The following is a 23727-nucleotide window of genomic DNA, read 5'->3' on the forward strand; positions in this document are numbered from 1 at the left end:
TGTCTGTGGGATGGGGCAGGAGACAGAGAGGACAGGACGGTTGGGATGAACCTGCAGCTCCTGATCCTACATATATGCCAGGCTCCGCAAGTTGCTTTGATCCCATAATCCCCCTGCAGCCCTGGGAGACCCTGTTGTCCTGACTCACGCGAGGAAATAGGCACAGACTGTTTGCCCAAGGTCACTCCTGGCAAAACTGGGAGCTCAGCCCAGATGTCACCAACTATGACGTCTACACATTCCCTGCAAAACAATATGCAGGACCCACTCGACGGAAAGTGCGTAGAATTAAGTGGACATTCCTGGGAACTGAGAGGTCCTCAAAAAACTCATGTCATAGGCTTTTCACTACACCCACTAACTCGAGGCCCTGTGACTCCAGCAGCCACTGCGACCAGTTGGAGAAGCGCAGAGAAATCGTTGCAAAGTCCTTAGAAGACCAGGGGCTTCACACGGCGGCTAATATTTTTATTAAACTGCCTCCAACCCCTGAACTTCCTTTCTGCTCAGATGTGAAATGCTGTTTGTAGAGTCTACAGGACATGGAATTGTATTAATATGATATCTGTTTTTGCAAATGTTTTCCTGACACCTGCTGCCAGGAAGGTTGGAGAACGGAGGCACCTGTACGGGGAGGAGGAGCTGATGCCCTCTGTGAGCACACCTGTATCGAGTCAGTCACCAAATTCCGGCTGGATGACATCCGGCCCCCATCTGCTTTTGTAAATAAAGTTTTATTGTCACACAGCCATGCTGATTCATCACATAGTATCCACAGTTACTTTCATGCTCAACCCCCCAAACTGAGTATTTGCAACACAGACCATATGGCCCACAGAACCAAAAGATTGACTAGCTGGCTCTTCACAGGAAAAGTTTGCTGACCCTGCTCTAAATCAGAATGAGGGAGTCCGACAGAGAGCGGGGTAAGCTCTGGTCATGTCGTAGGGGCCACGACGGCTCACTAGGCTCCCTTCCAACTACAAAACCCTGCAGCTCTCTGCCTTCAGACGTGATTCAAGAACACACGGTGCATCTCCTCCTGCAAAGCCAACGCTGCCTGCCGCCTCCAGGGCCAATTTGGTTTCTTGTTCTCTTTCCCTGTAAAGCAATCCTCTCTCATGGGGTCTCCCCAGTGCATTAAGCAGAGTTTGCTGCCTCTGCCCAGAATCGGCCCAGGCTCAGTGTTCCCCCTGGGTCTGCAGGAGCCCCTGGGAGGGCAGAGAGCTCTCTCTACAGTTTGCCATCAGGGCGTGCCTCACTCCAGTCTTACCAGGGAGGTTCCCAGGCAAACAGGAAGAGGCCAAGGGCCACTGAGCCCAGGTTTTTCTGAGCTGACTAGCACACTCGTCTTGCTTTTTCCCACCTATTGCCGACCAGGGGCTACCACCAGGGGACCAGCCATGCCTTACCTCTATCGGGCCCCAGGGCCCCAGAAGCACCCGGTTCCCAAGGACTCTCGCATCACCCACTCCTCAGGCCAGAGCTTCGAGCAACTGAGGCAGGAGTGTGTGCAGAAGGGCATCCTGTTTGAGGATCCAGACTTCCCAGCCAACAGCTCCTCTCTCTTCTATAGCGAGAGACCCCAGATCCCCTTCGTGTGGAAACGGCCAGGGGTGAGTGCAAGAGAAAGTGGTGGGAACGGCAGGCAGGGGTGTGGACCCAGCAACCCCGCAGGGGGTAGCAAGGAGAGGAGGGTCTGAGGGGGGTGTTGTACACAGACGCATCTGCCGGGCACATCGGCCAAGCGTACTGTTGAGATGCTGTGCAGTTTGCACAGAGAATGCCCCACAGGGGGCAAACACCAGCAGGCCAGGGATGCTCCGGGGCCGGGCTCAGGGTGCCTGGCTACACCCCACCCTCAGCTGTCTGACTCCCACCAAGGTGAGCCTGGGGCTGGGACCCAGAGCTAGAGAGGGGCTTGTCAGTAAGTGGTGAGTGGGAGTCAAAGCTTATCCAAGACAAGTGTCTGGTGACACATTCTACGGGAACCCAAGGCAAACATGCAGAGCTGGGTGGGAGGCAGTCTCGTCCAAGTGTGGATGCCGCTGGGATGCATGTGGACTGTCCCTTCGCTTCTGGCTGCAGCCCAGGATGCTCACCGTGGATGGACATTCATGCAGCAAGTGCTCAGTGCGCATGTGATGGATGGAACCCTCAGGAAGCAGGGCTCCTCTGCCCAAACCACTCATCTCATTTCCCAGAGGGAGGCCAAGGTCCCCACTGCCCCACCCCCAACAGTCTGCAGGTGATGGGCTCCAGGGGTGCCAGCTGGTGCCTCACACAAGGAGTCAATATTTGCTGTGCTGGGTTAGCCAGGCCTTGACCTTCGCCCGAGGGCTGCGGGCTGTCATTCCTTCTAGGTGGGGACTGGCCCTGGGGGGCGGCTCCTCTGGGGACAGGTTGCTATGGACAAGGAGAGTGCAAAGAGGGCTGGACCAAAGGCGAGGCCATGAGTGCCGGTCCCGCCCTACTGCTGACTTGTCCCAAGACTGTGGTCCTGCCACTTAACTTCTCCAAACCTCAGTCCTCTCACCCGTGAGGTGGGAACAGTAATGACCAATGTAGATCCAACATCCAGCAAGAGGCTGCAGTAAATGGCAGCTGCTGTCATGATTACCCTTATGGGTGTCACCTCCGAGTGACACCACCAACGGTGGCTACATGTCCTCTTCAGACCCCACACAAATAGTGCCTGCAGGATGTTTAGCAGGTGATCACAGGTGCTCTCAGGATCAATACCTGTGGACAAACAGGGAGCAGGAGTGGGAGCAGGAGCCTCCGGGCTATGATGTGGCCCCATGAAAGCCTCCTCCAGTTACAGGGGGCACTCTAGAGCCGGAAGGGGCCCTCAGTTGCCTTGTGTCGGGGAGACCAGGTCACCCGTGTCTGTGCCCCTCACCGCTGAGTTGCCAGACACGGTACCCCTGAAAGCCAGGATCTTAGAAGAGGTAGCTTTCTCGCACCCTCTCCAGAGGGAACAGCCCATCCCCGCTGCTAGGGGGCCTGAGCTGCGCATCCCAAAAGGGGGTCATAATGCCACCCCCTTTGCAGGGCTGTTGCAGGGATGACTGCGTGGACGTGTAGAGCATGCAGAAAAGAGCCTTAAATATGCCTCCGTGACTGCGGTTGCCGCCACTGGAATTGTAACCCGATGCATCAGCATCCCTGGGGGTAGGAAGGCGCCCTGCCCTTGGGGTCTGCACTGCCACCTCCTGACCTAACATGTAACTCTGCTGCATACAAGTCACCTTCTTTGCCAAAATTGGAATTTCTGCAACATAAAAGCTCGAGGCACACAGGCCAGGGTGGAGAATGCCTTGTTGGCACCGGTGGAGGGTAACAGGGGCCCCGGGACCTCCGAGGGATGCCAGAGTTCCCCATCTCGGCTCTAGGAGGTGCTCCTCGTCACCACTGATCTCTCGGGGCTGCCCCAAATGATGGGTGGGGCCGCCACCCACTCGAGTCCCCTACCCTCAGCCAAGGGCAGAACGATTTCTTTATTACCTAACTCGGGCCCACTGTTGCTCTCCTTCCTAGGGATTCATTCTCTGAATTTGCTCTGCCTCTCGCTTTGCCTGCAACTGACACTGTCCTTTCTGTCCTCCCCCCAGGAACACACCGAGCTGTTTGCTGTCCGGGGCCTGGGGGTTTTGCAGACCTCTTACAGACTTCTGTGAAATCGGGAGCATGGGGCTGGGTCGGGAGGGGGGAGCTTTGAGGACCGAGGTCCAGGGTCCCTGGTATGAGGGTGGGCTGGTGGGAGGGATGATGGTAAGAGTTGCCAGCGTCCCTCCAGAAGGCCTTTGTGGCTTGGGTGCTGCTTGCACTGGTGTTGGGCACCTAGGTGGTGCGTGTTCAGACAGCAAGTGCAGAGCTGCCCAGTGGGGCCGGACCGTGGGGCAGGGTGCCCTCCCCAGCACCACCTTCTTGTCAAACACAGCTGTGCTTGTGGGCGGGGCGGGGTGTGAAGTGAGCACCTGAGCAGCTGTTCTCTGAAAAGTCAGGGGGACATCAGAGGGCCTCAGGCAGCCAGGCTGGCCCTCCAGGGAGCCCAGGGCAAGGTGGGCATTGAGGGGGATCACCTGGGGGTCTGCAGCGGGGAGGGGCGAAAGGCTCTGCCTGGAGAGGTGAAATCACCTGCAGTGGGCCTCTTGGAAAGGGCCGTGTGTCAGAGTGGGGAGGAGCAGGTCTGGGGTACAGCAGCCGGGGTGCAGTCCAGCCAAGGGCCTGATTTCCTGGGCCCGAAGCCTGACTTCCTCAGCTCAGAAGGGCTTCCTTCGACCTTTTTCTCCCCCACTCCCCGTCTGCCTGCATCCATCCACTTTCTTCTGTGCAATTCCTTCCCTAATTTCTCACCCGGGATACCTCTTTGCTGCAGATGTCAAGGCCGACAGCCCTCTGGTAGCCTGTTGTACATAGTGGCAAGTGACCACAGTGGCACGTGCCTTCAAGGCCTCGAGTAGCACGCAGCTGTCAATTATAGGGCCCAGCCTCTTCAAACCTGTTAGAAATGTGATTCTTCTCCCCTCAATGTAATTACTAGGTAAAGAAAAGTCTACAAGCATGGCTGAGCCCCTGATGCTGTACAAAGTGAACAGAATAGACCCAGGAGCTAGCATGCCAGGACGCCTGGCCTCGGACCTCCTGCCTCCATCCCCAGCCACCCCAGTCTCAGTCTGGGTTCATTTCGGGTTTGTCCAGACTCTTCTGGTCTTCCTGTCATATGACTGTAATGGGTAACCCTCTTCCTCAAGGCCCCAGACAGCATTTCACAAGAACACACATACCTCTGCCCCCCCGCGCCCCCCAACAGACGCCCAGGCACAAATGCAATGCTCTCACCAGTATACCTGGGAGACATATGCATGGACCATACACATGCACACCTACACAAGTCACAGGCTCCCCACATGTGAGACCTGCATCTGTCAGCATATGAGGCCACATGGCCCGGGGCAGCGCAGCCACCCCTCCTGCTCGCACATTCACAGAAACCCCGGGATGGCTCGTGGATTCACCGACACCCAGGAACACTGGATGGGCCCATGCATCAGCCATGCATCGCAGATCTCACCAATTCACCTGGATGGCTTATTCCTGTTCACTTCATGAGAGCTTCTGAGTTTTCTCCTTTTGTATTTTTCTCCATCCATCCAGTTTGATGCAATTTGATAAAACTCTCTTGGACAGAAACAACTAACTGCAAGATGTAGCTGAGAGGCAGTGGCATCTGCCGGCACAGTTGGCAGGATGGGCCAGCTGAAGGCGGGGGAGGGAAGGACTGTGACGGGGAGCCAGGGGCCTCCTCGCCTACAGCCCATCTGACCCCTGGGAGGCCCAGCGTCTGTCATAGCCCACCGAGCAGGATCTGCCAGCCTTCAGAGTCCATTTTATGTCCATATAGGGATGAGGGCCCTGGGGTTGGAGTTTTGCTGGCTAGAGCCCTACAGTGCTCCCCTGATAGGGGCTGGCTGTGTAGGGAGCATTGTGGGAACTACTGGGGTGTTCTTCGGGGAAGGGGCTCCAATGCACATTGTGCACCTATCCCTAAATGTCCAAGATGGAGAAAGGTGGTCTATGTCTCATATGACACATGGAAACAAAGCCTGGTTCAGAAGCTGGATGGCCTGCCCAGAGCCCCTCTGTTGATCAGGGAGGACTCCTGTGGAGAGCATATTTTCCCGGTTTGCACCTTCCCAGGGGCATGGCTCGGAGCCACCTGCAAACACCCCGAGGAGCCGGACTCACAGGATGGGGAGAGCAGTATGAGAGGGTCTGCATGGGCCAGCCAGGAGATTGGCTCCCATCCCCCAGCTGACACAGACCAGAAGAGAAGTAGGGTCCTGGGGAGCTTGAGGGAGACCATTCAAGGCAGAGCTTGTGGCATCCACCCAGGTACTGGTGAGGACTTCTGCCTCCAGTCCTGTTTTGAGAAATATTTGAGAAGAATCCCTGACTCAGCCTGAGTCCAGATCCTATTAAAATGACCGAGCATTGATACTGTGTGCCAGAACTTTCCTCTATGTCTCACGATTTGTTGTTTCTTCTCTCTGGAAATGACTCTCTACTCAACTATGTGCTTCCCTGAGAGGCCCTCCTTGACTGCTCCAGCTAAAATAGCCTCCATCTCACCCTATCACTATCCACCCTGGTACTTACCACTCCTGAACTTATATGTCCGTTCACTTGTTTATGGTCTATAATAATATAATTATGTGTAATACAGAATAAAATATATGTAATGCATTGAGGTAAAGTTACATGAGAGATATGTGCACTTATATCTCACGATATAGTGTCTATATATAGGTATATATGTATGTGTATATATATGCACAATGTTTATTTTAAAAAAGAAGTTGGGTGGGTAAGGGTAAGTTTGTATTTAATTCTTTTTTTTTTTTAAACATTCTTTTTTTTTAATTTTTTTTTTTTTTTTATGATAGTCACAGAGAGAGAGAGAGAGAGGCAGAGACACAGGCTGAGGAAGAAGCAGGCTCCATGCACCGGGAGCCTGATGTGGGATTCGATCCCGGGTCTCCAGGATCGCGCCCTGGGCCAAAGGCAGGCGCCAAACCGTTGCGCCACCCAGGGATCCCTTGTATTTAATCCTAAGCACTGGTCTGTGGTGTGTGTATTACCTCATTTTAAGATGAGAAATTTGAAGCCCATAGAAGGAAAAATGCCCATAAACAGAGAACTTATGCCCCCGTCCCCCTGCCCCCAGCCCTGACTGCTAGCCCAAGGGCCTGAGTGGCAATGAGAATTTTCAGTTCATGGTTCTCCTTTGCAGCCAGGCAGGAGTTGTTTGGCCAGAGGACTGCACTGAGGGGCTGCCCGGAAGGCAAGATCTCCCTAGGGGGTGGTGGTGCCATCTGCCAGAGAATGGCCTGAGTGTGTGGCATCGCTGCACAGAAACAGAATCAAATACAAGAAGAAAGCCTTCTGCTCCCAGAAAGGAGAGAGACTGTGAGCCCGCTCCAATCACACTGGCCAGTAACGCCTTTGTTCTTCCAGGAAATAGTGAAAAACCCAGAATTCATTCTTGGAGGGGCCACCAGGACAGATATCTGCCAGGGGGAGCTTGGTAAGTGTGAGGGGATGGAGCATGGAGAGAGGGGGGTTGGAAAGGCACCCCTAGGGGCCAGCGGGATATGGCCTCTGAGCTGCCACCATGGCAAGAGCAGGATGGGACCTCTGGAAGCCCACAATGACAGGGTTTGGGGGAATATTGCTGCTACCACCCGCTACTTCCTCCTCTCCCCTCTCCCAGTCTGCCAGTCTGCTCTCCAGGATGGATCCCAGTGGACCCCAGGCTCTTTACACTCTTGATCTCCTGGGGGTGGATGTGCCTGCTGTGTGAGGCTCAGAAGTTCACAGAGAATAGAGATACCCAGTGGTGCTGGTCTGGCTCCCTGTACCATGACATAGCTAATAACTTTCATGCATTAACTTGGTCACTGGGTCATCTTCCCAGTCACCCTTCTGATTTTACAGATGAGAAATGAAAGTTGAGTGAGGCTGAGTAACCTAAGTCACAGGAGTGATAGCTAGGCAGTCAGGATCTGAACTTGCTCTTAACCATTAGGCCATAATGCCCCTCAGGGGCTCAGACTTTGGGGAATCCCCCCAGGAGCTTCACAATCTCCTTCCTAAAATTTGCCTGAGTGTGCCCCCAAGTCCATTAAATTGGGTCTTGCATTTCAGGATTTAGTCCAAAATTGAACCGGGTTACCTTTATTCTATCTATGAAAACAAAAAGACATCAAAAAAAAAAAAAAAAAAAAGAAAAAGAAAGAAAAGAAAAAAAATCACCAGTAGAGCCACAAGCTTATGAGGCCTGGCCTATAGCTGAGTTACCATTAGGGTCTAATGGTTGCTGTGGGTCATGCTGTAGCCTCAGTGCTCACCAACCAGCTACTCCAAACACAGAGGGTCAACTGTGCAGAGACGATAGAATTACACATCCTTTGACCTTTTGAAAAAAAATTGCCTTCAGATTGGTCTTCATTTGCTGGGGGTAAGCCTTCTCTGGGACACTCTGCCTGCCCCTTCCTCATCTCCTCTCTCATCTCTCCCCCCAAACTCTTTCTCTGCCTCCCCTCACTGCCCCCTCCTTAATCCTACCTTGCTATTCAATAGAAAGGCATAGGACAAGCTCCTGTGTGTCTCAAAATTTTGGTTTGTAGCATAAGTGCAAACATCTATTTGGAACTACAACTGCATATTTAACCTTGGTTGGTGTTGATTGTAACTATTATTTTGTAACACTTTTTAAAAAAAGATTTTATTTATTTATTTGAGAAAGAGGGAGCACAAGCAGTGGGGAGAGGCAGAGGGAGATGGAGAGGGAGAGGTAGACTCCCCGCTGAGCAGGGAGCTCGATGTGGGGCTCAATCCCAGGACCCCAGGATTATGACTTGCTTAACCAACTGATCCACCCGGGTGCTCCACTTAGTAGTACTTTTATTACTTCTAAATATTGTACATAATTGTATGTATTGTATGTATAGGCTATGGAGGATAACCATGAAATGAACAACTGTGAACCTGCCTCCCAAAATAAGAGCTAGAACACCACCAACACCATCACCTGCCCTTCCTGCTAGTGGGCCGCTGTATGCTATTATCAGCCCAGCTGCCTGATGAACTGACCTTCAGAAGTACCCTCTCTGGGCATAGCGCTGATATGACCAATACCATGCATCCACACAGGCCCAGCAGAAAGAGAAAGCAATATCACTTTGTTGTTGAGTTTTTTTCCTTTGGTTTAAATGGTATTAATGGCACTGGCTTCTGAATGCCCCCACCCCTTCAGGGCATTCCTGGCTGAATAGACATAAGCTGCTTCACTCTAGGAAAAGAAACACACTTTCCTACATTGAGCAAAGCCATAACTTGGAGAAGAATGGGGAGGAGGTCGGCACACATCAAGGGGCCCCTCCACCAGACTCTGGCCCACCCTGACCACCCCAGAGCTGAGAGCAGGGACCTCCACCGGGGAGGCACTCAGTGAAGTTTGATGAACAAATGATTCTGAAAGATTCTGTGTCCCTTCTCATTAGCGTCTCCCCATAGCCGGACCCCAGGCTGCCCAAGAGCAGCTGATGTGTTAGGAATCAGTGGCATGTGCCCCATTTCTGAAGACCTCCAATGTCTTGGGCTGCAGCTATGAAATGCCTACTTGCCCAGCCCTGCTGTACTAATGTATGCAGCCTTGGCCTCTGGAAGGGAAGCCTCTGGAACTGCACAGAGCTGATGCATAATGGAGCATATGTCTGAAACCCAAGTAAGCATATCCTATAACATTGCCCGGACGGCAACAGCTGTGCATGATAAACCAGGCAATAGAAGAGCCAGGAACGGAGGCAGAAGGGGAGGACAGAGGCATTTGTTGGCATTCTGTCCATTTTCTGAAATGCAGAAAAGATGTGGCCACATCTGGAACGCCCCACCTCTCCTTCTGGCATAGCGTTTTCCCATTCACTGTAAATTGGCGATGAAGACGGTGATTTATGGCTTTCGTTTTGCAGGCGACTGCTGGCTATTAGCTGCCATTGCCTCCCTCACACTTAATGAAAAAGCTCTGGCTAGAGTCGTTCCCCAGGACCAAAGCTTTGGACCTGGTTATGCCGGGATATTCCACTTCCAGGTAAGAGGGAGCCCGGCCAGTGGAGTTAGCTCTTTGGGGCCCAGCATGACGTCATGCGCCTCTTCAACTGCTTGGTAATCCTGGAAGAGATCTGACTCTATATGTGTGAAAACTGCACCCCAAACCAGGTTGTGTCAAGGGATGGCCTCTGAGTGCGTTAGGACAGCACAGGCATCCCGTGGTGAGCCCTCTCGGAAAGTAGGCGGTAAGGCTTCAAGCACTACTTCGGCAAGTCTGGAGGTCCACGTTAATGGGTTTTCGTCTTTGGAATAGGTGGTGCTTTTAGAGGAAATGGCCCAGAAAGATTCTATCTCCCAGGAACTGGATTATTTCTCATAAACTGGGACATCCTCTCTATTGAAGAAATACAGATTTGGAGATATGAGTAAGCGTAAGAAGTAGAAACGGACAGAAGCACTGAGACATCACCCGCTGGGGGCCCCGGGAGGACACACGTCACCCCGGTGGGCCCCCCCGCAGAGCCACACTCCGGGCACAGCCTGCCTGGGAGTTGGTTTATGGTTTTCTCACGGCCCCAGCCTCGGTCCTCTCCTCCCTCCGCAGTCCCTGCCCGGGGTCCGAGCACACACTGACACCCACCCTGCCCCATACCTATGCGGGTGACCTTGGGCAGATTTCCTTGCATGCCCAGTCTTCACATGCTGCCTGGAAAAACGACTGATGTCAACCTTGTGGGGTTCGCAGAACTAAAAGGGGTTCTATGAAGGAGGCAGCATGAGGCAGGCATGCACTTCTGTCCCCTGTACTGCCACCTTCCCCAAATCTGCACCTGCTTCAGGAACCTCTGAGGCCCGGGCAGTGCCTCCGTGGAACATGAAGTCACAAATGCCCCCAAGAAAGCCTGAAGTGACTTGTGCTGGAAGGGTGAAACTCCCAAGTGGGAATCCAGCTAGGGCAGGTGGTAGTAAGGTCCTACACTGTGCTGCCTCCCAACACACACCTTAGGGCCCATCACTGGGAGCCCAGGGGAGTATTCCTTCAAACACACACAATCTGGGCCAGACACTGGGCGGCCTGGTCTGACTGGGGTGGAATCACTGACAGAGCCGCTCAGGGTGCCCCAGCCACGCTGGAAATAAGCAGCTCCCAAGGCCCTTCTGCTTCCCTCTTTCTTCTTACCTTAGCATCTCTCTTGGGCCAACTGGATGAGAAGGAACAGAAGGAACACACACACACACACACGCACACACAAGCACATACATGCGCACACTCATACATGTAGGCACGCAATACACAAATACATGCCTACATGCATGTGAACGCATGCACACATGTACATGGACACGTGTGTAAGCACATAAGAACATATGCACACACACCTCAGGTCTGCACACCTGCACCAGTGACCACCTGCCTCATTACAGCCTCTCTCTGTGTGTGGAAAAAAAAATGTGTGACCAAAAAAAAAAAAATCAGTCTTAGAGTTTCCACCCCCAGGCAAGGAGGGAACTCAAGATGAAGGAACACCTGAGACCCCCTGAAACTGGTTGACAGGGGGACCTAGAGAACTGCGCTGTGCCACAGCAGAGCAAACCCCACACTACACCCACTCCTGGTGAGAAAGAAGAACTAACTCTGCCCACCCGGCAGTGTCCACATGTCACCCTGTCCCACTGGCCCCTGGCTTTGGTGGGTCTACACTGGGTCTTCAAGTGGATGTCATTGGTGGGATGGATGCTCAGTCAGTGGCTCAGTGGACACAGTCTACGTGGCCCTATCACGGAAGCCACGTGTGAGTTTCTGCAGGACCATAAGGGCAGTTTGATCCAAGGGAGAAAGAGCCAAGTGATAAACATGTACAGATGGGGCTGGCCCTCCCCTGTGACTCACCCCCATGATTTCCGTCTCTATCCTGGCTTACAGTTCTGGCAGCACAGTGAATGGCTGGATGTGGTCATCGATGACCGGCTGCCCACCTTCAGGGACCGCTTGATTTTCCTCCACTCCGCTGACCACAGTGAGTTCTGGAGTGCCTTGCTGGAAAAAGCCTACGCCAAGTGAGTGCCCCCTTGCATGGGCAGGCTCTGTCCACGAAGCAGGTCTCCACCCCTGGGGCCTTTTCAGAGAGCTTCAATGAGTAGGGACCTGGAAGCTCCGGATTCACAGGTGTAGCCCAATGGGGCCAATAGGCCTGGGGCTCGGCCAGGGTTGGAGGGTGGTCAGGAGCAGCCTGGACAGTTTTACTGGCCTGGCCTTGTTGTGCCAATCCTTGGTTGTAGTGGCAACACATGTCCTTCCTGTGTCTGGCCTTCCAAAGAGGTAGGAGGGTAGATGGAGGAAAATCTAGATGTGTTAAGAGAACTTGGTCTCCCAACTTCTCACTAAGCACTGTCATGACTCCGACATCTGGTCTGTTTGGTAAATTTTACCACTTTAATTACTTTTAAGTGTATAGCTCAGTGGCATTGCATGCATTCACATTGCTGTGTAACCCTTACCAGCATCTACCTCTAGAACTTGGAAAACTGAAACTCTGCACCCACTAACCTCCCACTCCCCATCCCCCCCGTGCCCAGTCCCTGGCAACCACCATGCTGACTTCTGTCTCTGTGGATTTAATGAGCTGAGGAAGCTCAGGGTATGTGGAATCCAGACAGTGATTTTTAATCACCTATCACATGACCTTAGTTCCATCCAGCACTCTTGATTTGTAGGCCCTCAGCTTGTCAGCAAAAGCCCACAGTAGCCTGAGCTCTGTACTCACCTGACAGTAGAGCTACCCTGGGAGTCCCTCTTGGGCTCCCATCCTGGATCTTTAAGCCATGGGAACCCTGTCTTCAGAGATGGGAGCTGAGAAGAACAGTTGTGCTTCTAACTCTGGCAAGTGGCAAAATTAAGAGAAGGTAAACAGAGGTTTAATTAATCTTGTAATCAGCAGGACAGAATTAAAGCCATCAAAGAAGAACCAAAGGTGTACAGTGCAACCCCCCCCCCATGCTCATCTGTGTCCACCCTCTCAGAGCCACTTGAGAGGTTCCAGGTGGGCAAAGGGGCATAGGCACAGCCAGGGAACCCAGCCCCAGCTCTGCCTCATGGTGAGTCCCCCACCAGGAGACCTCAGCAAGATCCTCTCCAGGGCCAGCACCTGTCATTTCCAGGGCTGGGTGGCCATGGCTCCATTGTCGGTTGGATGTCCCAGCCCAGGGACATCCTCCCGCTGCAGCAGTGGAAATGGCTTGGGTCAGGGATCCCAGCCAGTGGGATCCAGTGGAACATGAAGGGTATTCACCCAAAGAGTGAAGAATAAGTTTCCTAAAAAGAAGATCTTTATTTTTAGTCATTAGAAGAGGCCAAAAACGATTGGGATACACCTCACCAAAAATGTTCTACAGATAGCAAATAAGCACATGGAAAGATGCTCAGCATTATTTGTCATTGGGAAATTACAAATTAAAACAATAGCAAAATACCACCGCACATAGCATCAATTGCTGACAAAGATGGAGAGCATCTTTGCTCCAATGACCAGGAACTCTCATTCATTCGTGGTAGGAATGCAAAATGGTTCAGCCATTTTGAAAGCCCTTTTGGCAGTTTCTTACAAAACATAGTCTTACCTAATAGTTCAGCAATCCCACTCCTTGGTAAATGAGTCTGGTAAAAAGTCACTTTTACTCAAGTGAGTTGGATAAAAACTATGTCTACACAGAGACCCGCATACAAATGTGTATTGTGCCATTATTTATAATTGCCAAAAACTGGAAGTAACCAGGATGTCCTTCAAAACGAATGGATAAACAAATGGTGGTACATCCAGGCAATGGAAAACTATTTCGTGATTTAAAAAATGAGCTATCAAGTCATGAAAAGAAACGGATTAATCTTAAATGCATATTGCTAGGTGAAAGAAGCCAATCTGAAAAGGCTACCTACATACTGTATGATTCCAATTATATGACATTCTGGAAAAGGCAAAACTATGGAGACAGTAAAAAGATCAGTGGTTGCCAGAGGCTCATGGGGAGGGAAGGACAGAGTTAAGGATGAATATGTGGAACACAAGGAATCTTTTTTTAGGGTAGTGAAACTATTCTATATGACACTGTAATAGTGAATACATGACACCACTCATCTATCAAACCCATAAAACCTTACAGCACAAAGAATGAAGCTCAATATATGAAGATTTAAAAATCATCGAGAAGGATGAGGAATTCCAGGATGAAATTCTGATCATGCATTTCATCTAACTGCATTGCAAATTTATGCAACAAACTCACTGCAGGGGCAGGAGAAAAGGGAGCTGACTTGAGTAGCTGTGGGCATGAATGGGGTCTGTAAGATTAAAATCAAAAGGAATCATATGCAAGTATTCTACTCAGGCTGATTAAGTTGCTTCTCACAGGGGCAAGGACAACAATTCTGATACCATTATATGTATATACTGAGTTGAACAATTAAGGAGAATGGATGGCAGGTGGTGGAGCTAGGTTTCTCACTGTTGGGAAGGAGGTTACAGAGAAGCAAGTGAAGGAGGCTAGAATGATGCCTATGGCCATTACTTAGGGTAGGAGACTTCAGAATTCATGTTTTGTTTAATAGAGATACAGATATTTGTACTAGGTCAATGTACACATATCATTTCCTCACTGTGTCCACAGAGAGGGCCTAGAAAGAATGGCAACCCCACAGCAACGAGCACCCCTACTTCACGGGTCTTGGTTTCTAATACTATTTTTCCAATAAAAGGAACCAGGGATCCTTGGAGTTAAGGTTGATACTAGGACTGGGGTGGGAAGTTCACAAGATGAGCCTAGAACATCTTGCAGTACCAAGATGTACCATGAGAGAGAATGTTTTACACACACACACACACACACACTGATGGGGTTATGTCAAAGGTACACAGGAGCCAGCTGAAGAGGTTGAAAGTAACCAGAGCTGGAACAGTTTGAGCAATAAAATAAATAAAGTGGCATTGGCTTACAAACCAAAGTACAAAGTAAATATCCATGAGTCCATACTGATATAAATAAATGACTGAATACATAAATTGGGGAAAAGAGTAAATCTTCCATATAGAAGAACTGCAAGTAATTTAAGGTGGAGAAAACCCCCTGCTCCTTAAGGGAGGGCTGCACTAATGATGTCCTGCCAAAGAGGACAGTGTGGACAGGGGGAGGGAGAGTAACTTTATAAGGGAGAAACCTATCGGACATGACCTGGTGCTCAAGGCACCATTGACAGCGATAAGTCATGATGACAGCATGGACCCTGGATGCGACATCATGAGAAGGACACTTTACTTCTGCGGTCTTCCTTCCCTACAGCCATAACCCCAATCTAATCAGTAGAAAAACAGCAGACAGATCCCAACTGAGTGCCATTCTACAAAACACCTGACAGTAGTCCTCAAAATCACCAAGATTATGGAAAACAAGGGAAATCTGAGACACTGCCATAGCCAAGAGGGGGCTAAGGAAACACGAAGACTCAATGTGATGTGATTTGCTGGGTGGGTTCTTGGAACAGAGCATCTTAGGTAAAAGCTAAGGAAATAAGAAGAAAGTAGGGACTTTAATAATAACAATGGTTGGGCTCCGTCACTATAACTAGTGTACCACACGGATGAAAGATGTTAACACTGGGGGAATTGGGTGAGGGGTATATGGGAACCTGTACTATTTACAAACTTTTCTATAAATCTATAAACTGTTCTAAACAGAAAAGTTTATTTTAAAATTCAAGCATAATGCTTATATATGTATAAACAACTTATATTAAGAAAAAAGACAACGATGAGGGAAAAAATGGTTGGGAGTTGTCCAGAAAGGAAGAGAAAGATACTCAACCTTGTCTCAGTCTATGGATACCCTCACGGTCAAGCCCTGTTCCCTATTCCGTGTGAGAAAGAGGGAGAAAGGGAAAAAGAGAAACAGAGACAGAACCACAGCAGGGGCATCTGGGTGGCTCAGAGTTTGAGTGTCTGCCTTTGGCTCAGGGTGTGATCCCGGGGTCCTGGGATCGAGTCCCATATTGGGCTCCCTATAGGGAGCCTGCTTCTCCCTCTTCCTGTGTCTCTGCCTCTCTCTGTGTTTCTTATCAATCAATCAATAAAATCTTAAACAAACGTACAAACAAAAACACCTCACAGTAATCCTGGGAGGGAGCATACACCCATCACCCTCATCTTGCAAATTCAGAAACTGAAGCACTGGGTAAGTGAGTTGTTCTCAGAGCCCTCAGTTCATAAGTTGTGGATCTGGCACTTGGAAGTGTGGCCAGTCAGGGACCAGGGTCCAGGCTGTTTCCACCACGCGGCACTGGCTATCCCAGAGAGAGCCCAGAGTCCTGGGAGCTCCAAGCCAGGCGCCTCCCTGCTCCCCATCTTCCACACCACCCAACCCAGGGCACCTCCAGGAGAGACGCTGCTTAGAGTTGATGAGCGCTGGGTGTTATGCTATATATATGTTGGCACTCTAATAATAATAATAATAATAATAATAATAATAATAATAATGATGATGATGTTAGAAAATCTCTGGCCAAGGGGCGCCACCTGGTGGCCCTCCTTGTTCCCTGCAGCGGCGTCCGTGCTTCCTTGCCGCCCCGACAGGCTGAACGGTAGCTATGAAGCTCTGAAGGGGGGCAGCACCATCGAGGCCATGGAAGACTTCACGGGGGGTGTAGCAGAGACCTTCGCAACTAAAGAGGCTCCAGAGAACTTCTACGAGATTCTAGAGAAGGCCTTGAAGAGGGGCTCTCTGGTGGGCTGCTCCATTGATGTAAGTCGTTCACTTGCCTGTTCACATGCCTCTTGCTGTCCTCAGCAGGTGTCCTGGCCCGGCTCCAGGAGGAGCATGACTTTCAGGTGACTGCGGTGGTGTCGATGTTTATTTATTTTCATTAGAACAAAAATTTTAATTTAATGTATTTTAAATTATAAAGTTAGGGCATACTCACTGAATCAGACAGTACAATCCTTGGATCTATAAAGGCATATTTTGGTATCCCTCCCCAGGTCCCAGCCCCGTGACACCCAGCGTACATCCTTCACACCCCCTCCTTACTCGTGCAAACAGGCATGCACATATACACACCACCTGGGAGAAGACGGGTTTGATTTTCCTACATGGAGTCTTACTCTGTACCTTTCCAAAACTTTGGGTTTTTTTTTTTCTATTTCGTATATTGTTAAAAACATTCATATCGGTAGATAGGAATCTAACAGTATTTCTCTAACGTTTTTATGCATACAAACATACACATATATATAATCTTACCTCACTTAGTTCTTAGAACCTATTTGAGATTTCTGTTTTCTCTTGGATTAATTTTGGGAATATATTCTTTGCTACTAAATTATCCATTCAAATCTGTGACGTAGAGTTGTATGTGATACCGTTAAATGCTTCCTATGCTCTCTTTGGTGTACGGGATCATACTTCTCTCTTGTGCTGTCCTACATGATGGGGAGTGGGGTCAACTTACCCTGTTTGGGGGCAAAAAGGTAAACTTTTCGTTGGAGTCTGAGCTGGGAATGAGGGTCTCCTCACCCTGGAAGAGACTGGGAATTGCTGTATGTCACTAATCAGCTTAAGGGTGTCTTTAGATGCTTCAAGCACATGATTCTCACCTGGGGGAGCAGAAGGGGCCTGGCCAGGCACAGAGCTGGGTCTGGGCAGGTAGGGAAGACTTGACTTACCTAGTGAGTCCATCGCTCCTTTTTTTTTCACATTTTAGGCCAGAAATGCAGCAGAATCTGAAGCCCGGACGCCTTTCGGTCTCATTAAGGGCCATGCCTACAGTGTGACAGGAATTGACCAGGTAGGCGATGTGAACCCCCGTGGATGGGGTACAGGAGTAGACTCAGCATCTCTAGTCTCTTATACTTATTTAGTGCATCATAATTTAAACCATATCTTCAGACATGTTAGAGAAGGTCTCATCTAAAGGAGGAAGGCTGGAATCCAAAAGAGCAAAACGGGAGACAGAGAGAGAAACATGTGATTCCACCACAGTACCAACCTTGTTTAGCTGCTGTGAGAGCCTGGGCTTTGTTTTTTCTTTTCTTTCCTTTTTTTTCCCCCTAATTCTTCAACAGTCCTAGGGTAATCAGAGTTCTCTAAAAAACAGAACCAATGAGCTATCAATAGATGGTAGATAAATAGATGACTGGTAGATGGATGGATAATGAGAAATTGGCTCACATGATTATGGAGGCTGAGAAGTCCTATGATCTGCCATCTGTAAACTGTAAGCCCAGGAAATCTGGTGGTGGTGTTCTAGGCCAAAAGCCTGAGAACCAGGAGAACCAATGGTACAAGTCCCAGTCTAAGAGCAGAAGAGGACCAAAGTCCCAGCTGGGTAGCCAGACACAGAGAGTGAATTCTTTCTCTACCTTTTCGAGTTCTATTCAGACCTTCAGCTGATCGGATGAGGCCCAGCCACACGGGGGAGGGCCATCTGCTTTAGCTTTATTTGGTCTCCCGATCCAAATGCTAATCTCATCCAGAAACACCCTCACAGACACACTCAAAATAGTGTATAACCAAGTATCTGGGTGCCAGTGGCCAAGCCAAGTTGACACAAGTCTCAAACACAGTTTGTAGAGGACACAGGTACATCTGGTCTGTCTTGTGGCTGCTCACATTTTGAGTAACACAGTCCAGAGGAGTGGGGAGTAACGGGTGCTAGAAGGAAGCCTGTTGTGCCTCCTCACCAGGGAATTGTGAGCAGAGCATTTAGGGTGGCTGATGCAATGGGATTCTTTAGAACTGAACTATTTGCATACTCTTTCCACCTCCTTCCTTGCCCATAATGCCTTGTCAGTCACCCACTTGAGTAGGCATGTGACTTTTTAAAAAATATTTATTTATTTATTTATTTATTTATTTATTTATTTGAGAGAGAGTGAGTGAGCAAGAAGAAAACATGAGTGGGGGCAGGGGGGTAGGCAGAGGGAGAGGGAGAAGCAGATTCCCCATCAAACAGGGACCCCCTGCAATGATGCAGGGCTCAATCCCAGGACCCCAGGATCATGACCTGAGCTGAAGGCAGATGCTTCACTGGCTGAGCCACCCAGGCGCCCTAGTAGGCATGGGATTTTTTAATGTTACATCTTTCAAATATTATTTCCAGTAATAGAAACTTCCTTCACATCTGTTCAATTGCTTTTCCTTTCTCTCCATCTGTACATTTCACTTAATGAACATCTTAAATGATGAGCTGCAAGCTGCATCCTGGACTCTGGAGAGGTTAGGTATACTAACTAAATTTTTACACATCAAAAATATAATTTGAGCCCAATGCATGAGGATAAAGTGTTTTGAGCTAAAATTTCTGCTTAGTTGATGAATAAAAGTCTTTTACTTCCACTCACTTTCCTCCAAAATCTTTCTGAAATGTACTGGCCCCTTCTGGTCTGGGGCAGAGCATGAGGGGCATGACTGAATCATCCTTCTGTACTGGCTCAAGGGTTCTCCATATGGACAGCAGAAATCCTTACCTGACACCTGGAAAGGAGGAAAGACTGATTCAGATGACTTGGAAGTGGTTTTTGTTTATTGTTGTTTAAATTTCCAGCATGTGCCTGTATACTTTTCATTCATTTGTGAGTAATATATTAAGGAGGAAGAAAACTCACTTATGGGCACTTTGGACAAACTATTCTTTACCTCTCACTGTGCTCAGTGTTGAGTATACAATGATAAAATAGACTTCGCCCCTGCCTCTAGGGAGATTCCAGTCCAGAAAGAAAATTCACTCATCTGAAGATTCACATGGAACAATTTCTTATTATTTATAATTCTACTTTATTTCTCAGATTCAGCATATCCAATATAACATCATTGTTAATGTTAGCCACTGTGCTCACCAGGAATTAGAAAATTCCAAGGGCTAGTTAAAAACTGATGAGTTTTGGGACTCCTGGGTGACTCAGTGGTTTAGCGTCTGCCTTTGGCTCAGGTCGTGATCTCAGGGTCCTGGGATCGAGTCCCATATTGGGCTCCCCACAGGGAGACTGCTTCTCCCTCTGCCTATGTCTCTGCCTCTCTCTGTGTGTCCCTCATGAATAAATAAAAAATTTTAAAAATCTTTAAAAAAAAAAAAAGAATTGATGAGTTTTGACATGCCTTTAGCGTGTTGTCATCAAGAGGCTTTTAGTAAAGCCAGTCAGGGCTGAAGATGAAGTGTCCTGGAGCTCACGCATGAATGCATCTTTTCACGTTGCCCTCCTGTTTTTCCTGTTTTTTCTCTAGGTAAACTTCCGAGGCCAGAAAATGGAGCTCATCCGAGTCCGGAACCCTTGGGGCCAGGTTGAGTGGAACGGGTCCTGGAGTGACAGGTGCGTCCCCGCCTCCTTGCCTTCCTGGGGCACAGGGGACAGAGGCTGGCTTCTGGGGGCATGTGAAGAAGGAGCACATTGTCTGTAGTTCCCTCCTCGCTCTCGTTCAGGGGATGGTCCTGCTGCTGGGTGGCCTTCCTCCCTCTGCAGCCCTCGGGCCCACCGTGCAGTCAACATTGAACACCCTTATAACAGCTTTTAACCTTTCCAATTATTATATTTATGTCCGGGGATGTATCTCCTCCTATGGGGAACTCTCAGATCCCTGTGATTGGTGAAAGGCTTTCCTTCCAGTGATGAGTAGCTCCAGTGCAGTGTGTGTGTGTGTGTGTGTGTGTGTGTGCGCGCGCGCGCGGGTGTGTGTGTGTTGGGGGTAGGTGGAAGTGGCCATGAGTATTTGAGGTGTGAGAATCCCTGAAATATTGCCAAGCAGGTCACTATAGGATTCTTTCTGGTAAGTCACTGGTCACACTGTCCAGAGGCTCGGTGGCTGGGTGGAGAGACAGGAAATGGAACAGGAAATCCATCCATTACAGAACAGTCAACCAGGGTTATTTATTTGGCCTCCCAGTTGTAAAGAAAGGTCCCCCTTGCAGCTGTGTGTCCACTCCTCATCCCTTGGGACGTATCCCAGGTGGCTAGGATCAGGGGATGTTCAGATGCACTGGGCAGGACCTGCCCCCACGCTGCCTCCTCCCTCAGCCAGGACTCTGGGATTTTGGGGTCCTGCTGTCCCACCCCTGCCTGCTCACAGCTTGCAGGACTCTGGGGTACCTAGAGCCAGTCTAGAGCCTGAGTAAAGGAACTTGAGGTGTGTTTGTCCTCAGATCACAACAAAGCCACCATGTCATCCATCATCAGTGTGTCTGTGTCTCTGTTAACCTTACTCTAGTCTGAGGGGGCACCACACACCCCTGGGGGTGCTCGTCGTCCCCTCACTGCTCTTGACCTGCCACCTTCCACCCCCATTTGACTTCGCCTTCTCAGAGCCCAGGGGCTTTGGCAGAGATGGATTCACTCCAGACAACATCGCAGGAGGGAAGAGATCGGCCTCCCTCTCCTGGCAGCAATGGGAAGAACAGAAATGTTGAAATCAGAATTACTGAGATTGCTTTGTATCATACAGACTTGTAGTGTCCTTCAGTTTAGAGAATACAGCGTGCAGACGGGTGAGGGCCGCTGTTTCCTTCTCCTGGGAAAAAAGACAAGAGGGAGAAATAAGGAAAGTGCATTTCCTGGGGTCAAGGCTGGAAGCGAGCTTGCCTCAGGCTCCCACTCAGCCTCAGGGGTGCCAGAGGGCGTGTCCCTATCCTGATCCCCATCCTTACACCACCTCCACCCCCCCACCCCCGCCCATTACAAGGGAAGTGCTGAAAGTGCTCTTGGCTCTGCAGGCCTGTTATGGACTGACTGTGAGCCACTTGGAAGGTGACAGCTTTCGGTTCTGCTGCTCTGACCCTTGCGCGGGGCATGGAGAGGGGCTTCCCCTGGTCCTTCCTGGGTCAAGATCCCCAGGGTGTGGATGAGGTGGCCACGTCGGTGGTGACTCAGCGTGAACTGTGTGGAGGTGGCTACAGGGGTCACAGAGACACGGTACCCTTGTGGCTTCCTAACGAGTTCACCTGGGGGTCAAGTGTCAAGCCCAAGCAAACATAAGATATTATTATCAGTTTTCAGAACAAGTGAAGAGGATCAGGAGATGCTCCAGGGCACACATTTCAGTCCACTTCTGGCTTCCAGTTGGAAGGGTCTGCTGCCTTGCTGGTGTTCAACATCCTGTGATGGTCCTACTAGGGAGGGGCATCAAATGACCCCGAGGACCTTTTACATCAGCTGCCCTTGGATGTGGCCTTTCCAACCAGCCTCTAGGTCCCTTGGGAAGTTTCTGGGGCCCGGGGAGTGGGCATGGCCGGGATCATTCCCCACCTGGCCGCTACCCTGGCTCCTCAGGAGGGGACACCCCTGTTGGCCAAGGCCAGTGTCATCTGAGCTGACTCTGCTCACTCCTAGCTCCTCCGAGTGGCGTTCCGTTGGCCCAGCTGAGCAGAAGCGCCTGTGTCACACGGCTCTGGATGACGGGGAGTTCTGGTACGGTGCTCATCTCATTTTCCTTTCTGTATTAACTACATAACAGGTGTGAGCGTGCCCTGTAGCCCTTAGCTTGCTTGCTTGCTTCCTGTCTGTCTATATTTGTTTGATTTCTTTGGTAAACCAAATACATTTGTCTCAAGCCCCATAAGGGGCACCCAGGTTGGCAGAGAATGTGTAATGAACATGGGGCTGAGCCTGGGTCTGCAGCCCAGCAGCCCTCCTCTGAAGACCCATCCTCCCAGTTTGCATGGTGAATTTGAAGTCCAACCTCATGACAAGGATCCCTGAAGGCAGTGACCTTGAAATCATCCAAAAATATAGAACTAAGTTTATTAGGAAACATTCCTAATAGAATTTCTAAAATTTCTACAGGGCGGAATCTCTTTGCTTAACTGTAAGCTTTTAATGAGCCTTCGTCTCTGGAAGCTTTTTTTTATCTTTTTTCTTCCTGTGCGGTCCAGAAGACAGTTGGCTCTTCCAATTCTGCAAGACCACACATTTCTGATGTCCGGCTTTCTTCCCTGCTGAGCAAACCAGTCAGTTCTCATCTGAGCTCACTTTTTTCTTCTATGCCTTATTAAACACAACAAGCAAAAACCAGCACTCACTAATATTCTAGCTTTTTCCATCCTCTTCCCCTGGAGCACAGCCTCTGTCCTCCATATTTTTACAATTTTAACAAATATATTGCCATGTGTAACATGGATACCTATTTTCCAGCTCCAGGATTTCCTTGAAACCTGCCCCAGTGCTAAGCTGATAGCACATGTTTTAGAATTCGGTCATGGTGGCTCCATACACCAATGACTTAGGGTAACACCAGCTGCTGTAACAAACAGACTTAACATGGATAAAGACTCAAATGCAATAAAGTTTATTTCTCATTCATTGTGACAGTCCAAGAGAACATCCCTATTCCATGGACGGCTCTCTCCATGCAGTAATTCTGGGACCCAAGCCCCTTCCTCTGTGTGGCTCCACCAACCACTGGGGTCACACAGCCATGTGTGGGAAACCAGCAGAAGAGGAAAGACAGGACAAATCAGAGGAGATACTCCCACTTCCGGAGAGCCTTGACCTGCACACCCTTGCTTACATCCCACTCTAGATGCAAAGGGTGGGCTGCAGTCCCTGAACGTGGGTTCTCCTTAGTTTTGTCAGTGTGTTTTCTATTGAGTTCTCCCCCTCCTTGGGGGCGGGCACAGGCACTCACCACTGGCTGGTTAGATGATTAAGCAAACAAACGGATTATGGCATCACTATCACCTCCCATGTCTGGTGTCTCCCCACTTTGTTGCAGGATGGCATTTAGGGACTTCAAGGCCCACTTTGACAAAGTAGAAATCTGCAACCTCACTCCTGATGCCCTGGAGGAGGATGCCCTCCACAAGTGGGAGGTGACCGTCCATCAAGGAAGCTGGGTGCGGGGCTCCACGGCCGGGGGCTGCCGCAATTTCCTGGGTTGGTAGACTGCCTGTCACTCTCTGTCATTGCCAAGTGTCCAGTCCAGCCTGGGGTACATCAGGGGGTCAAGGCCAGGACGCTAGAAGTATGGAATGAGTAGGATTTCCAGGATGGCTGGTGAGGGCTACAGAGATGTTGCAGCAAGTCGGATAAGAATTGCTCAGGGAAACTCTTGTTTAGCCATTCAGGCTATTTTCCATGACAAGTA

At 49.9% G+C, this 23727-nt stretch overlaps 1 protein-coding gene across 4 annotated transcripts in view; it reads left to right on the top strand.

Annotated features, from left to right (window-relative positions):
• The first annotated feature begins 1319 nt into the window (after nt 1–1319).
• The window catches only part of CAPN9 (calpain 9), a 39948-nt gene continuing 17540 nt past the window's right edge, over nt 1320–23727 (top strand). For all 4 annotated transcript variants that reach the window (XR_005986576.1, XR_005986577.1, XM_041747058.1 and 1 more), the window contains exons 1-9: nt 1320–1616; nt 7021–7090; nt 9537–9655; nt 11540–11673; nt 16233–16401; nt 17360–17443; nt 19879–19964; nt 21975–22052; nt 23356–23516. Coding sequence is in view for 2 of the 4 variants with exons in the window: in XM_041747058.1 (XP_041602992.1) it covers nt 1404–1616; nt 7021–7090; nt 9537–9655; nt 11540–11673; nt 16233–16401; nt 17360–17443; nt 19879–19964; nt 21975–22052; nt 23356–23516 (1114 nt within the window). In the remaining 2 variants the exon portion in view is untranslated. The remainder of the gene's footprint in view (nt 1617–7020; nt 7091–9536; nt 9656–11539; nt 11674–16232; nt 16402–17359; nt 17444–19878; nt 19965–21974; nt 22053–23355; nt 23517–23727) is intronic.

Source organism: Vulpes lagopus, chromosome 3 (assembly GCF_018345385.1).
Source record: "Vulpes lagopus strain Blue_001 chromosome 3, ASM1834538v1, whole genome shotgun sequence".
In the NCBI taxonomy this organism is placed as follows: domain Eukaryota; kingdom Metazoa; phylum Chordata; class Mammalia; order Carnivora; family Canidae; genus Vulpes; species Vulpes lagopus.